The following is a 17,289-nucleotide window of genomic DNA, read 5'->3' as shown; positions in this document are numbered from 1 at the left end:
CTACTTACTTCCTTGTGTATATCATCAGAAGAAACACCAATCAACTGGGCCCACTGGCTAGACAGTCATTTCTTTAAAAACAATGCTAGGAAGTACGATCACATGTTACACTGGTGCAGAGACCAGACAGCGTTATCAATGTCTTTGCATTGCATATTTCTATACCATCAAACTATAACCATACCATGTTTATGCAATAACGCTTTGAATAATTGTGTATATGCCTACAATCCATATCTAGATCTGTTCTTTGGCCATGTTGATGTAGTCTCCATTTTATAATGGAGGCCATACATGCGCTTCAGCGTGATGAGCGCATATAAAAGGTCATGGTTTATACAGAATATAGTTAATGTCAAATTGAAGTCGAACGTGGATTTTCTTTGGTGCATTTTAGTTAAACGCTTTTCCTAACGTTAACTTAATTATCCTAACCGGCTTTAAAAAAGTGCATTATGGTAAATTCTGACAAACTATACTCTAGTCAAAACCGCATATAAAAATCTGTTACAGTACTTATCAAATTCAGGACTCGATTCTGCTCCCTGGTGGCATAGACATACTATAACATGACGGACTGCATCACCAGTTGCTATAGTCACGGTAGTGCAGTGCAAGAGTATTTCGTTTAGTAGTGGGCTTATACGTTCTCCGGTGCTATAGTGCTACTCGAATGCAATATATGGAATTAAAACATTGTAAAGAAAATCATTCAGGCCAGGATGGACGGAGGATCTCAGAGACCATGGACAGAGGAAGAAGCGAAGTGAGAGGTTTCTCTGCCCAAAATGTATCCACGAAAATAAACCCCAAAGCAGTGGTGGAAAAAGTACTCAGTAGTCACAAGATAATCTTAATAGAAAATAACTCAAGTAAAATACTACTTGAGTAAAAGTATTTGGTTTTAAAAATACTTTAAGTATAAAAAGTAAATGGAATTGCTAAAATGTTTGTTTTAATTTTAAACTGCATTGTTGGTTAAGGGCTTGTAAGTAAGCGTTTCACTGTAAGGTTGTCACCTGTTGTATTTGGCGCATGTTACAAATACAAATTAATAAAAGTATAAATCATTTCAACTTCCTTATATATTAAGCAAACCAGACAGCACACATTTATGTTATTTTTATTGACGAATAGCCAGGGGCACACGCCAACACTCAGACATAATTTACAAAAGAAGCATTTGTGTTTAGAGTCCGTCAGATCAGATGCAGTAGAGATGACCAGGGATGTTGTCTTGATAAGTGAGAATAGGACCATTTTCCTGTCAAAATGTAACGAGTACTTTTGGGTGTCACGGAAAATGTATGGAGTAAAAGTACATTATTTTGTTTAGGAATGTAGTGAAGTAAAAGTTGCCAAAAATATCAATATTAAAGTAGAAATACAAAAACATAAACTACTTCAGTAGTACTTTAAAATATTTTTATTTAAGTACTTTACAACACTGCCCAGAAGTGAGGAGTTTTGTATGGAGGTCAATGAGTGTCTTATTTGGTAAACACAAAAATTGAATTGCTCATTTGCTGCTTGAGGTTTATTTGATTTAATAGATGTTTGGAATGGTTAGGTTATAAATGCACTGAGTGGCTGCCCATGCTGTCACAGATGCTATAACAACACCGATACAAATGAGTCCTCTATCTATCTCTATGGCTCGGTCACCTTTCGCAACTTACCCAAAAACTAACTTGTCATCAGCCTGTTGTCAGAGAGACTAAATCACAGAAAATGCGTTTTAGCATGGACATTGCCAGAGGGCTTCTACCATTTTAAAGTAGTCAACTGGGTGGCGATTCCTGAGTTGAGCAGTCAGACAATGATGAAAATGGACTACTTTGAAATGGCTAGAATGGTCCTTGCAAATGGGTCCTAGACTTCCTGACAGACCGCACCCACCCCCTCAACGGTCAATTACAGTAACGGCCTACCAGGGAAGAGTGGGTTAAACTGCCTTGTTCAGGGGCAGAATTACAGATTTTTACCTTGTCAGCTCGGGGATTCGCTCCAGCAACCTTGCGGTTACTGGCCCAAAGCTCTTACCACTTGGCTACCTGCCGCCCCAGCAGACGTGAGGCATTTTGGTTAAATTGTGACTGATCTACAAATAATTAATAGTTCTTTATGACGCAAGGCAATCTGTAGTTCAGTCAATCGGCAATCACATAGGGCGGAGAACAATTGGCCCAGCATTGTCCGGGTTAGGGTTTGGCCGGTGTAGGCCATCTTTGTAAATAAGAATTTGTTCTTAACAGACTTCCCTAGTTACATTTAAAAACTGCAAGAAAATAATAATAATCACCTGCAATGTTGAAATGCAAACATATCTAAAATGATACCAAGAAGCACATTTGACACATAAAAAAAAAAAAAGTTTTTTTCCCCCTTTATTAGGTTCATCAATATTTTACAAGCAAAATAACTTAATAAAGGCCCAAATTAAATATTCACACATTATACGAGGCAAAGACGAAGTACAAGGTTCCCAGAGAGTCCCAGAGAGACAACAGCAGCCCAGAGAGTCCCAGAGACAACAGCAGCCCAGAGAAAACTAGGGAGGGAAAAATGATTTCAGTTAGAGAACAGGCCTGGACAGGTGTAAGCAAAATTGCTGCATTTCCACTAGGCCTATCTAAGGGTAATATACAAGATGGAGCCATCACCATATTGCTTACACCTATCCAATCCTCTAAGATCTATACAACTGCCTAGGGCGTCACTCATTTAGTCTTTAACTAGGTCCGAAGGGCCGCACTGAAAATTGGTTATATTTATTTGCTGTCAATTTGCCCAAAGATACTCCTTCACCCATTGGTTTTAGATTGTTTTATGCTCTGACTATCTAGCTTTCATTTCAGTGATTATCAGCAAGCTGGACACAGTAAAAAATAATAATTATAATTTCTACACCAGTTTCAATTCGGTTTTAGTTATTTTAAAGCATATTGAGTTTGTTCCCCCCCCCCCCCCAATACAAATATTATTTAAAATTACAAACAAAAAGTGTGGCGATTAGACCCTCCACAGGCTGAATCGGGCTGTATGTTTGACACCCCTGTCCTAGGCCTGTAGGGGTTCATTTGGCATTCAGGGTATAAAGACTGTTATAAACTGGGTGGTTCGAATGCTGATTGGCTGACAGCCGGTATATCAGACTGTATGACAAAACATTTATTTTTACTGCTCTAATTACGTTGTTAACCAGTTTATAATAGCAATAAGGCACCTCAGGGCTTTGCGGTACCACACCCCCTCGGCCCTTATTACAGTGCATGTCCATTGGATACCTACCGATCTATACTTAGTCCATGCCAAGCTCTTCAGGTGTAGAGATACCAAGCTCATCTAGTGTTGGTCGCAGCTCCTGAATTAAGTATGGGTAGATTTTTTTGTGGGGGCCAGATTTGTCCTGGGGAAAGAACATAAACCAACTGCTTTGAGAAAAATGTCAGGGACGATGTGTAGCAAAACATGATATATAAAAAGAGGTGCTGCAGCTTTTATGTTTTGCTTATTTCTGAGCAGAATGATTACAAAAAAATATATATAAAATTGGGAGTTTGTAATATACCTCATGTCCAGAGGAAAAATACAGAATAGGGGATAGACTAGTGACTAGGCCAGTCAAAGGGGTCATGCTGAAACATTGCCATTCAACACGTGTTCTTGTAGCACTGATTATCATTTTAAAGGTTCAGAGTAGCATCCTCCAACTCACCTTGACAGCCTCCAGGATACGCATGGCACTAGCCAGGTCATCTAACCTGCGGCAGGCTCGGAGGGCTGCTTCCAGGATCTTAGGCTCAGGCACCAGGTCGTATCCAATCAGCGTGTTCATCCCTGGACAAACAACGTCAGGTTAGTTACCACAGGATGATAGAAGAGGTCTACTTTTAACAACAGTTGCTTATTCAAAACTAATGACCGCAAGTCACTTGGTCTGTGAGACTCCAAAAGGATAGATTTGTTCACTCAAATCATTCCTTTAAAAATGTTTTGCTCATCTAGGGCACTGGTTCTGCCATACTACCATTACCCCCGGGGAAGACTCAGGGCAGAGGAAAATATGATTGGGGTTCAGTAACCAGAACAGGTTGAGCTTAGGGCTGGCATGGTGACCATCTGACCGCCACATCGGCAGTCACAAGTCATGACCGTTGAGTCATGGCAACTAGGCTTCTTCAAAATGCTCGGATGTCGCTGATGGTCATTCACAGCCTACAAAAACGTGCTGATGGCCTGGTACTCAGTGCTCTAATGTCCCTCTTATCTCTGACATCAAATGCTAATGAAATAAAAAATTAAAAAATTAAAAAAGAGCCCTGGCATTGAGTTGGAGCGTAATAGGAGCACCTGTTCAGTGAGAGCCAGCTCCTCATTGCTGGTTGATGCATGGATTTAAAATAACTTTCTATTAAAAGCCATGTTGTACAGTTTTTCTATAGGCTACGCAACTGAGAGAGAAAGTTGATGGGCCATATTAAAAAGATCACATCAGCGTTCTATAGGCTAGGCCCATCTATTTATTTCGCAACTTAGCTAATATTAATGAATTAATATTAATATCGCGTCGCTTCACGACAAGAGTAGCGTTCCTGGCTGGCATGAAAATGAACTGCAGGAAGAGAGTCCTCTATTCAAGTGCATACCTGTATTTTAGAAAAATGTTCCATCCTGAGAATAAATCACTTTATTCCCAGGTAACCCAGGATTTCCCGCCAAAACCGGAAGTGTCATTCAAAAGTATATAAATATGTCTGGATTTGATTAGAAATTTGATCGAAAATTCAAGCCTGATGCTCCCGGAGCCTAACGAGCCATACATGAAATACATTTTAGGAGTACTATATTAAAAAAATACATTTAATAATGAGCCCAAGGAAGCCCAAAGGATTGCGGCGTTATCCAATACATATGATAAAGGCTACTGCACATTACGCACGAGTGAAAAACATTAAAGCCCATAGATGGAGCTAGCTATATGTTCTCTTGGGTAAATCAATGAAACTATCTCCAGTAGGCTAATCTTTGAGTGAACTGTATTACTGTACTGTATTATACAGACTGGAATCATTTAAACCATGATAAAGCCAGTAGAAGCTAGCGAATTTGATTTTGAAATATAATAGGGCCTATTTGTATAATTAGTAGGCTGACATGTATGCACTGTGCATTCGGAAAGTATTCAGACCCCTTGACTTTTTACCCACATTGTTACGTTACAGCCTTACTCTAAAATAAATTACATGTATTTTTCCCCCCCTCTGTCTACACACAATACCCCCTAAATGACAAATCGAAAACAGGTTTAGAAATGTTTGCCCATTTATAAAAACTAAACAGAAATACTTAAATTTACTTAAGTATTCAGACCCTTTGCTATGAGACTTGAAATTGAGCTCAGGTGCATCCTGTTTCAATTGATCATCCTTGAGATATTTCTACAACTTGGGAGTCCACCTGCGGTAAATTAAATTGATTAGACAATTTGGAAAGGCACACACCGGTCTATATAAGGTCCCACAGTTGACAGTGCATGTCAAGAGCATAAACCAACCCATGAGGTCGAAGGAATTGTCCGTAGAGCTCCGAGACAGGATTGTGTCGAGGCACAGATCTGGGGAAGTGTACCAACATTTCTGCAGCATTGAAGGTCCAAGAACACAGTGACCTCCATAATTCTTAAATGGAAGTTTGAAACCACCAAGACTCTTCCTAAAGCTGCCCGCCCGGCCAAACTGAGCAATCTGGGGAAAAGGGCCTCGGTCAGGGAGGTGACCAAGAACCCAATGGTCACTCTGACAGAGCTCCAGAGTTCCTATGCGGAGATGGGAGAACCTTCCAGAAGGACAACCATCTCTGCAACACTCCACCAATCAGACCTTTATGTTAGAGTGGCCAGACGGAAGCCACTCCTCAGTAAAAGGCACGACAGCCCACTTGGAATTCGCCAAAAGACACCTAAAGGACTCTGACCATGAAACAAGATTCTCTGGTCTGACGAAACCAAGATTAAATCTTTGGCCTGAATGCCAAGCGTCACGCCTGGAAGAAACCTGACACCATCCCTACGATGAAGCATGTTGGTGGCAGCATCATGCTGTAGGGATGTTTTTCAGCGGCAGCGACTGGAAGACTAGTGCAGGATCGAGGGAAAGATTAATGGAGCAAGGTGCAGAGAGATCCTTGATGAAAACCTTCTCCAGAGCACTCAGGACCTCAGACTGGGGCGAAGGTTGGGACATGTCTCTGTCCTTGAGTGGCCCAGCCAGAGCCTGGACTTGAACCCGATCAAACATCTCTGGAGACCTGAAAACAGCTGTGCAGCGAAGCTCCCCATCCATCTTGACAGAACTTGAGAGGATCTGCAGAGAAGAAATGGGGAAAAACTCCAAATACAGGTGTGCCAAGCATGTAGTGTTATACCCAAGAAGACTCCAGGCTGTAATCGCTGCTTCAACAAAGTCCTGAGTAAAGGGTCTGAATACTTATGTAAATGTAATACACATTTTTATATTGTTAATAAATTTGCAAAAATTTCTAAAAACCATTAAAAAAAAAAAGATAATTCAACACATTCGTAGGTTATGTAAATACCAAATTAAAATGGAGAATAGTCTGATGGTGAGAATAACATCAAGTCCTTGTCACATTGTGAATGAGAGACTGATTGTGTGTAGCCTGACCAATTAACTGAGCAGAGGTCATGCCTTTCATGCAACTATTTTCAAAACATATTTAGTTGCACCACGCAGCCTAAGAATGTATTAGAAACCAAAACATATAGCTTAAGGTTCGTATCACAACTAAAGTTGCATTAAAAAAATAAAATAAAAACTTTAAAGTAAAGCATATAGGAGGACCTGTTTCAAATAATAAATTTAGTTAACCGTTCAACTCCTCCGGAAATCATTTGGTGAAAATACATGTTCTATTTTATTTCAGCCACGTTCAATTGTATTATTCTTACTTTAAAATAATCATAAGCAAATCTTGTCTGCTAAATGAACTAGTGTAGCCTACAGCCATATGACATAACCAGGTCAGGGCACAACATACGGACGACTCAGAATACGGTATTCTCTTCTTCTGAAATAGACATTTTCACAATGCGTTTCTTGAGACCTTTCTTTAGTATGTCGGTCTGTAATAAAGCCATTTTGTGGGGGGAAAACTCACTCTGATTGGCTGAGCCTGGCTCCCCAGTGGGTGGGCCTATGCCCTCCCAGGCTACGCCCCTGCCCAGTCATGTGAAATCCATACATTAGGGCCTAATTAATTTCTTTCAATTGACTGAACCTTATATGAACTGTAATTAAGCCAAATGTTTTATATTGGTGCATTTATATTTTTGTTCAGTATGAATTGATTTATTAGACTTTCAATTGTAGATGTTCCAAAGGTCCGCACCAGTGGCTCGTAGGCTATGCGTGAAGATGCTAAACATGCTTTGTTAATTAACGGTCAATTACCATGAGACCGGCAGTTATTTGCATAACAGTTACCGGCTGACAAAATGTCATGACTGCCACAACCCTAGTTGAGAACTACTGATATCTAGTCAACTGTAAATCTCTCTCCATCTACATACTCTCTTCCAAGTAAATCAATGCAACTGTGCACTATGGTTCTCGTCATAATCGTAGGGCTGACCATGTGATTTCCTCGTCACTCACCTTTCCTCAGCTCCCATGCATCAATATCTGCCTTGTTAAAATAGGTTACCCAGCGGGCATCAAACTCCTCGTCCGATTCCAGCTTCCCACCATGGGAGTAACACCTCTGGGCCAGGGGAGCTGCAGGAAAAGATACATGGATTATTAAACAAAATGTCATCAGCACCTCAGTCTTATACCACCATGGATTTTGGGAGTCAGCCCCGCCTTTTCTTTGGGGAATAGAGAGCCTATAGTCTGACTAGAGCATCGCCTCAGACTCTAGTCAGGGCCACAGACCACTTTCATTGCCACAGATATTCAGATGCCAGTTCAAAACATGGGAGGGGCTGAGTATCCATAGCAACAACATTTGGGCTGCTCAGCTACTGCTGTTGATTATCTATGCATAGTCACTTTACGCCTACCTACATGTACAAATGACCTCAACTTAACTGTACCCCCGCGCATTAACTCGGTACCCCCTGTATATAGCCTCATTATTGTTATTTTATTGTGTTACTTTAGTTTATTTGGTAAATAATTTCTTTACTCTATTTCTTGAATTACATTATTGGTTAAGGGCTTGTAAGTAAGCATTTCACAGTAAGGTCTACACCGGTTGTAATTTGTTGCATATGACAAATAACATTTATTTATTCATTTAACTACTCTAAACTCCGATAAAAAGCGAACATTTTGTGAAATAATTTCTTATATTTGATGAGGTTGAAGCACTTCTGACACCATGTTATGACTTTACTGCACAGCAAGCAGAGCACTCAGCTTCAAAATGATCCATTTAGTGATAACCGAGCGCTGCCCGTACCCTAGTTATTGATGGGGGAAAAAACAGGCCCTACCCAGCCCTAACCTGATGTATACGGTCAGGGGTTGGGTAGCAGAGTCATCACTAATCAAGTGTATTTAGCTACATCTACTAGGGCTGTAGATGTAAATAAGTAAAAACTGACATTTTCCCCCCCATCAATTGGTATTTTGACCAATCACATCAGATCTTTCTGCAAGCTGATCTGATTGGTGAAAAGACCAATTAGTGAAAAAGATCAGAATAGGGCTGCTTGTGTAAATGCAGCCCCAGAGTACTTGGAAAGGTTGTGGAGTCCAGTTGGATTGTCGCCAGTGTACTTGCATGACCTAGCTAGATGGCAGTCATGGCACCATTACCGCTTAAATTGTTCACAGTCCAACAGGGCATTCAGGGTGAGGGAATGGAAGCCAGGTTTGGCGGCACAGTAAATTATAGCCCGACTACTGACTAAATTCTTCGGCTGCTCTGTCGTTCGCTACATACTTCAGCCTGAGACTGCCATCATTTTTAGTCATTTGTGGTGACGAGGGGTGGTGTACAAAGTAATCAGCATTTGGATCTTCTAACCAATCAGAGTATCAAAGCCAATTACAAAACTTTTTTTTTAACGCTGCTTTACCCACCTGTGGGCTGGGTCTGGTCCAACCAATCCGACAGACCCAAATGTGTGAGCTTTCAGTGAAGGGTCAGGGAGGTACCCAAACTCATTGTGGAGAATATACTAACGTCCGCGTTTGTCCGTAGCAAGGAGTCTGGGTAGCCAGGCAAAGTAAGTTATGCTTTCTAAGAACCAAATATGTTCCAATATAGGTTGAGAAAATATAGCTAACAAGTTATGCCAGTAATGGCATTTGCTATGGCTTGAACTATGCAGTGCACTGGGGCACCTCGCTCTAGAAAACCCTTCTTAATTTAACAATAGGGGTTTCAGTGGTTTGCGTCGACCATGGTTGGTGAACTAAAATTCCGACGCTGTGTTAACGTTTTAAAGTCAATAACCGTCACTTGATAAATGGTTTTCAAACCATATACTGATATGCCCCTTACCTTTCATATAAGCGGGAAATAGTATTGAAAACACTTACTGTAGCAGCTTTGCACATATCCATAAACTGTGTGCCTCCAGTTGAAGTGAACGACACTTCCTCCCCAGTTACGCATAAGGCGTCTACATGCTTCCCAGCCGAAACAGTTCGTACTTATGACATCGTTTGTTTGTTTTGGACTTCGGTAAGGTTTTTTTTCGGCTGTTCGGGCACAAACGATATTGAGGAAAACGGAAGTACGGAGCCGAAGTCTACACCCCTTCATCGGTGATTGGTCAACAGTAGGGATTCTTCAATAAAGTATTTTTGTTATTCAACGAGAGACTACTAGTTCATGACCATTTTCTCATTGAAAAATACTGCACCACACATCTTAGCTGTAAAATTGTGCAATTAAGATATCTGCAAAAACAAATTGACCGATCGGACTATAGAGGAAGTGAATACTGGCTTCAAATTTCAAAATGGACAAACAGTACTATTGCCGAAGGTATTTTAAGGGAGTCATATACACGGTTAGCTAAATTCGGCTAGGCACCAGCCACACTGAAGCCTTCACACCGGTGTTTGGAGCACGCTAGCTAATTAGCACAGGTGGCCGCCCATGTTCAGAACGAGCTTCAGGGATCTTAAAATACCACTGGCCATAATATACCATCGTCAATAGGCACCAAAGCAGTGAGCGGTTTAATGGATTATGCAGCATGCACTATTAACCAGCAGTTCTGAGCAGTAGTTACCTACTAGTTAGCCGAGCTGGTATGCTAGCTAGAGTTGCTGCCTTGTTAGTACTAGCTAATGTTAGTCCTTGGTTTAAAAGCACAATCTAGCATTTCGAGTTGCCCATTCCAGTCTATATGTAAACGTAAGCTAGTTAACGAGAACCTTTACCTAGTTAGACATGGCTGGCAAGCCATCTGCTATCCAATGCTAATTCGCTAGCTAACATTAGACACATACAAGCCATGGTTATGGCATTAGCTGGTTAACTTGTTAGCTAGTTACAGGCCTAAGCCTCACCTCAAGTAGTCGGTCATTGCAAGGACATATTTTTTTTAAACACTTGAATATTACTACGCGCTTTTAAAACATTACATTTGTTTTAAGGATTAAAGTGATATAGCTCAGCTAACACGTCTACCACTTGTAGTTCACCGAAAACTTGTATTTTGTAGTTATCCATCCGCAACTGATTGTGCTAGTAACAACATGCTAACGTTAGCTAGCCAGCCAATAACGACTGCCGACAGTGATTTCCGCATGAATGTACCAAACTTCGAAATTAGGTGATAACACAATAATACCTGTACGTCCGAGCTGTGGCCGTGTCAAACTCCGGGCACCGGACACTGAAAGTCGGACGGCGGCTCGAAACATGATGCAGGGACAGTCAGCTAACGTTACGGACAAGCAAATATTGATGGGATCAGACTTTGACTCAAGGATGTTAGCTAGTAGCTCAATACCAAGCTCCCACGGCGCATGCGCAAGGCTATAAAAGTAACTCTCTCCACTCACATTTAATACATAGTGCCTTCAGGAAGTATTCACGCTCCTTGACTTTTTGAAATTAATTTTTTCCCCAACATTGGTTGTGTTACAGTCCGAATTTAAAGATTGATCAATTGATATTGTGCCACTGATCTACACAATAACCCACAATGCCAAAGGGGAATTTTGTTTTGACGTTTTTACAAATTAAAATGATTAAAAAGCTGAAAATGTTGAGTCAATAACTACTTGTAAGGAAGCGGACCGAAAGTAGGCAAGGGAGGTTATAGAATGAGGACCCATCATTGTACAAAAACAATACTTGCATTTATTAGAGATGCTGAATTTCAGGATACATGGCTTGTCTCACACAGTTGTCCATAGCAACAATCAGGGGGGAAAAAATGACAGTCTAAAGCTGCAGCTAAAACTAGGCCTAAATGCTTAACAGCATAACTAGGGATTACCCTTCATCCAGTTCTAAACAAAGCCTAACTCTCCCCTTACTGGGACTAAGGAGAGTCTACAAGATGACTGAGTCTAAAGCGCAGCCCCTCAATTGGGTTCCTGCTGCAGCTAAAACTAGGCCTAAATGCTAAACAGCATAACTAGGGATTACCCTTTATCCAGTTCTAAACAAACGCCTAACTCTCCCCTTACTGGGACTAAGGAGAGTCTACAAGAACAGCCGGAAGCACGGCTGTCCAACCCACTTCCTGGAGATCTACAGTCCTGTGAGTTTTCAGTCCAACCCTAATTTAAAACAAAACCTGATTCTACTAATTAGCTGCTCAACAAGACCTTAACTAGCTGAATCAGATACGCTAAATTAGGGTTGGACTGAAAACCTAAAAGACAGGAATAAGGTTGGGCAGCCCTGGCCTAAAGCAACTGCCTGTACATACAAGACACAACAAACTGCTATTGAGCACATTGTTCATTTTCTAAAATAATAATGGCGTTCAAATCAAATCAAATTTTATTTGTCACATACACATGGTTAGCAGATGTTAATGCGAGTGTAGCGAAATGCTTGTGCTTCTAGTTCCGACAATGCAGTTCAACCCTGTTCAACCCTGAGCTGGATCAAAAGGACAGAATTTAACAATTATCTCCTCAACCCCACCCACACTTATTAACCAATGACAATAAGGATTTAATTCCTCGGTCCTCGGGACACCAAAGGGTACAAGTTTTGTTTTTTGCTCTAGCACTACACAGCTGATTCAAATAATCAACTCATCATCAAGCTTTGATCATTTGAATCAGCTGTGTAGTGTTAAAGCAAAAAACAAAACTTGTACCCTTTGGGGTCCTGAGGACCAAGTTTGGGAAACACTGCACTATACTGTTTTACCCACTTCATGTATATACTGTACTCTATTCAAGGCCATCCTATTCAACTAATGCTGTACATATACTATTCTATCCTACGCATTCTATAGATATACTACATATTCTATCCACATACTGTCCATAATGTCTATACATCCCATCACATATATATATATATAGTACCAGTCAAAAGTTTGGACACAACTACTCATTAAAATGTTTTTCTTTATTTTTACTATTTTATACATTGTAGAATAATAGTGAATACATCAAAACTATGAAATAACACATATGGAATCATGTAGTAACCAAAAAAGTGTTAAACAAATCAAAACATATTTGAGATTCTTCAAAGTAGCAAGCATAATCTGACATTGAACTGCGAAACGTAAACTGTAGAGATATTATAAACTGACAAAAACATTTGAGTTGGCGAGAACATCATTTGTTTTTTTTATTATTGAGGTTTTTGATAAAGCAGTTCAAATGCAGCTTGAAAATCCATCAGTGTAATATTTGCTCCTGAATCTTAAATGTACAATTCCATATCGGGGAATAATCAAATCAAATGCTATTAGTCACATGCGCCGAATACAACAGGTGTAGTGAAATGCTGAATACAACAGGTGTATTGAAATGTGAAATGCTGAATACAACAGGTGTAGTGAAATGTGAAATGCTGAATACAACAGGTGTAGTGAAATGTGAAATGCTGAATACAACAGGTGTAGTGAAATGTGAAATGCTGAATACAACAGGTGTAGTGAAATGTGAAATGCTGAATACAACAGGTGTATTGAAATGTGAAATGCGGAATACAACAGGTGTAGGGAAATGTGAAATGCTGAATACAACAGGTGTAGTGAAATGTGAAATGTTGAATACAACAGGTGTAGTGAAATGTGAAATGCTGAATACAACAGGTGTAGTGAAATGTGAAATGCTGAATACAACAGGTGTAGTGAAATGTGAAATGCTGAATACAACAGGTGTAGTGAAATGTGAAATGCTGAATACAACAGGTGTAGTGAAATGTGAAATACTTACTTACGAGCCCTTAGCCAACAAGCCAACAATGCAGTTTAAAAAAAATACAGATAAGAATGAGAGATAGCAGTAACAAGTAATTAAAGAGCAGTCGTGAAATAACAATAGCTGACTATATACAGGGGGCTACTGGTACAGAGACAATGTGCGAGGGCACCAGTTCTTTGAGGTAGTATGTACATATAGGTAGAGTTACTCAAGTGAGAGAGGGGGGGGCACTGCAAATAGTCTGGGTAGCCATTTGACTAGATGTTCAGGAGTCTTATGGCTTGGGGGTAGAAGCTGTTTAGAAGCCTCTTGGACCTAGACTTGGCGCTCCGGTACCGTTTTCCGTGCGGTGGCAGAGAGAACAGTCTATGACTAGGGTGGCTGGGTCTTTGACAATTTTTAGGACCTTCCTCTGACACCGCCTGGTATAGAGGTCCTGGATGGCAGGAAGCTTGGCCCCAGTGATGTACTGGGCCGTTCCAACTATCCTCTGTAGTGCCTTGCGGTCGGAGGCCGAGTAGTTGCCATACCAGGCAGTGATGCAACCAGTCAGGATGCTCTCGATGGTGCAGCTGTCAAACCTTTTGAGGATCTGAGGACCCATGCCAAATCTTTTCAGTCTCCTGAGGGGGAATAGGTTTTGTCGTGCCCTCTTCACAACTCTCTTGGTGCGCTTGAACCATGTTAGTTTGTTGGTGATGTGGACACCAAGGAACTTGAAGCTCTCAACCTGCACCACCCGTCGATGAGAATGGGGGCGTGCTCCGTCCTCCTTTTCCTGTAGTCCACAATCATCTCCTTTTTCTTGATCACGTTGAGGGAAAGGTTGTTATCCTGGCACCACAAGGCCAGGTCTCTGATCTCCTCCCTATATCCTGTCTCGTCGTTGTTGGTGATCAGGCCTACCACTGTTGTCATCGGTAAACTTAATGATGGTGTTAGAGTCGTGCCTGGCCATGCAGTCATTAGGGAACAGGGAGTACAGGAGGGGACTGAGCACGCACCCCTGAGGGGCCCTTTGTTCAGGATCAGCGTGGCAGATGTGTTGTTACCTACCCTTACCACCTGGGGGCAGCCCATCAGGAAGTCCAGGATCCAGTTGTTGAGGGAAGTGTTTAGTCCCAGGGTCCTTCGCTTATTGATGAGCTTTGAGGGCACTATGGTGTTGAACGCTGAGCTGTAGTCAATAAACAGCATTCTCACATAGATGTTCCTTTTGTCCAGGTGGGAAAAGGCAGTGTGGAGTGCAATGGAGATTGCATCATCTGTGAATCTGTTGGGGCGGTATGCAAATTGGAGTGGGTCTAGGGTTTCTGGGATGATGGTGTTGATGTGAGCCATGATCAGCCTTTCAAAGCACTTCATGGCTACAGACGTGAGTGCTACGGGTCGGTAGTTGTTTAGAAAGGTTACCTTAGTGTTCTTGGGCACAGGGACTATGGTGGTCTGCTTAAAACATGTTGGTATTACAGACTCGGACAGGCAGAGGTTGAAAATGTCAGTGAAGACACTTACCAGTTGATCAGCGTATGTTTGCAGGACACATCCTGGTAATCCGTCTGGGTCTGCGGCCTTGTGAATGTTGACCTGATTAAAGGTCTACTCACATCGGCTGCGGAGAGCGTAATCACACAGTCTTCCGGAACAGCTGGTGCTCTCATGCACGTTTCAGTGTTATTTGCCTCGAAGCAAGCATAGAAGTAGTTTAGCTTGTCTGGTAGGCTCGTGTCACTGGGCAGTTCTCGGCTGTGCCCTTTGTAGTCTGTAATGGTTTGCAAGCCCTGCCACATCCAACGAGAGTCAGTGTTGGTGTAGTACGCTTCGATCTTAGCCCTGTATTGATGCTTTGTCTGTTTGATGGTTCGTCAGAGGGCATAGCAGGATTTCTTATAAACTTCCGGGTTAGAGTCCCGGTCCTTGAAAGCGGCAGCTCAAGCCTTTAGCTCAGTGCGGATGCTGCCTGTAATCCATGGCTTCTGGTTGGGGTATGTACATACGGTCACTGTGGGGACGACATCATCGATGCACATCGATTGATGAAGCCGGGGAATGATGTGGTGTATTCCTCAATGCCATCGGAGGAATCCCGGAACATATTCCAGTCTGTGCTAGGTACCCAAATCATGCAGGGTTTCTGGTGCTAGCTAAACAGTCCTGTAACTTAGCATCTGCTTCCTCTGACCACTTTTTTATTGATCTAGTGTGAGTTCAAGCCATGGTCAGGATAGAATATGAACTTTGTCAGATAGGGTCATTTGGGGCTTGAACCCAAGAGGTTGGTACCCTGGGTGCTGGTACCCAAAATCACGCAGGGTTTCTGTGATAGCAAAACACTCCTGTAGTTTAGCATCTGCTTCCTCTGACCATTTTTTTATTGATCTAGTCACTGGTGCTTCCTGCTTTAATTTTTGCTTGTAAGCAGAAATCGGGAGTTTACAATTATGGTCAGATTTGCCAAATGGAGGACGAGGGAGAGCTTTGTATGTGTCTCTGTGTGTGGAGTATAGGTGGTCCAGAGTTCATTTTCCTCTGGTTGCACATTTGGTTGCACATCCCTGGCTACTAGAAGTGCCGCCTCTGGGTGAGCGTTTTCTTGTTTGCTTATGGTGGAATACAGCTCATTCAATGCTGACTTAGTGCCAGCCTCCGACTGTGGTGGTATCTAAACAGCTACAAAGAATACAGATGAAAACTCTCTCGGTAGGCAGTGTGAGATACTCTACCTCAGGTGAGCAGTAGCTCGAGACTTCCTTAGATATCGTGCACCAGCTGTTGTTTATAAAAATACATAGACCGCCGCCCCTTGTCTTACCAGATGCCGCTGTTCTATCCTGTCGGTTCATCATATAACCAGCCAGCTGTATGTTTATGTTGACATCATTCAGCCACAACTCCGTGAAGCATAAGATGTTACAGTTTTTAATGTCCCATTGGTAGTTTAATCTTCCGCGAAACTTGTCGATTTTATTGTCCAAAGATTGCACGTTTGCTAGCAGAATGGAGGGAAGTGGGGGTTTATTTGATCGCCTACGAATTCTCAGAAGCTAACTTGAACTTTGGCCCCTCTTTCTCCATGTCCTTTTCACGCAGATCACGGGGATCGGGGCCTGTTCCCGAGGAAGCAGTGTATCCTTCACGTCGGGCTCGTCAGAGTTGTGAAAGGAAAAAGAGGATTCTGCTAGTCCGTGGTGAGTAATCGCAGTCCTGATGTCTAGAAGTTATTTTCGGTCATAAGAGACAGTAGCAGCAACATTATGTACAAAATAAGTCAAAAAATAAGTTACAAACAATGCAAATAAACAAACAAAAAAACACAATCGGCTGGGCGCACGTAAAACGTCTGCCATCTTCTCCGGCGTCATCTTGCAAGGTGTTTAATGGTGTTTTATCAAAGACAATGTCTTTTTTCCGTTTCTCTGTTGTGTCTAAAAGGAGTTTGTATTTCACAATGACCAATCACAGTGTGGGAGTCGAGGGGAACCCAAAGCGGTCTTCCAGAAAGGCTCTCATGGCGCCAAAAGGCAGCTAACCTAACGTAGCAGGTGGAAAATAAACGCCTGAAACTAGATCCCCTATAAAAACAGCACTGATCAACCAATCCAGTAAATGTGGAGGAGGAGTTGAGATGGAGTGTTGCCTTGTCAAAGTCCAAAATCGGAAGTCGCGTCACAGGCTCACTTTCCATTTCCCCTGACAACCGGAACATCAGGTTGTTGGGGACTCGGCAGACGCTAGGAGGCAGCATGTCCTGCAACCAGGGACTTTGGTGAGATATCCTTTTCCCTCCAGCTAGGGGAGCTATTTCCCTCTACCCAGAGAGTGTATGTAGGTGTAGTGAATGGCTAAGCACATCGCTAGTGCTTTTCTGAGACCTAGAAGTACTGTCACCCCAAGA

General features: G+C 41.9%; 1 protein-coding gene across 2 annotated transcripts; it reads right to left on the bottom strand.

The window, feature by feature from the left end:
• Positions 1–2,362: 2,362 nt before the first annotated feature.
• Positions 2,363–10,986, bottom strand: LOC120052341 (cytochrome c oxidase subunit 5A, mitochondrial-like). Of its 2 annotated transcripts, none has more exons than XM_038999195.1 (5): positions 10,838–10,986; positions 7,677–7,796; positions 3,719–3,840; positions 3,292–3,409; positions 2,363–2,551 (listed from the first exon to the last, which is right to left on the bottom strand). In XM_038999195.1, exons 1-4 carry the CDS (start codon positions 10,908–10,910, stop codon positions 3,302–3,304), a joined length of 423 nt encoding a protein of 140 aa, XP_038855123.1. In that variant the 5' UTR covers positions 10,911–10,986; the 3' UTR covers positions 2,363–2,551; positions 3,292–3,301. The 2 variants fall into 2 exon arrangements, with proteins under 2 accessions (XP_038855123.1, XP_038855122.1); XM_038999194.1 differs by lacking the exon at positions 10,838–10,986 and adding an exon at positions 9,573–9,701.
• Positions 10,987–17,289: the final 6,303 nt, after the last annotated feature.

This window comes from Salvelinus namaycush, chromosome 8, assembly GCF_016432855.1.
Source record: "Salvelinus namaycush isolate Seneca chromosome 8, SaNama_1.0, whole genome shotgun sequence".
In the NCBI taxonomy this organism is placed as follows: Eukaryota; Metazoa; Chordata; class Actinopteri; order Salmoniformes; family Salmonidae; genus Salvelinus; species Salvelinus namaycush.
Note: the sequence above shows the minus strand (reverse complement) of the source record. Positions and strands in the feature narration are given on the sequence as shown.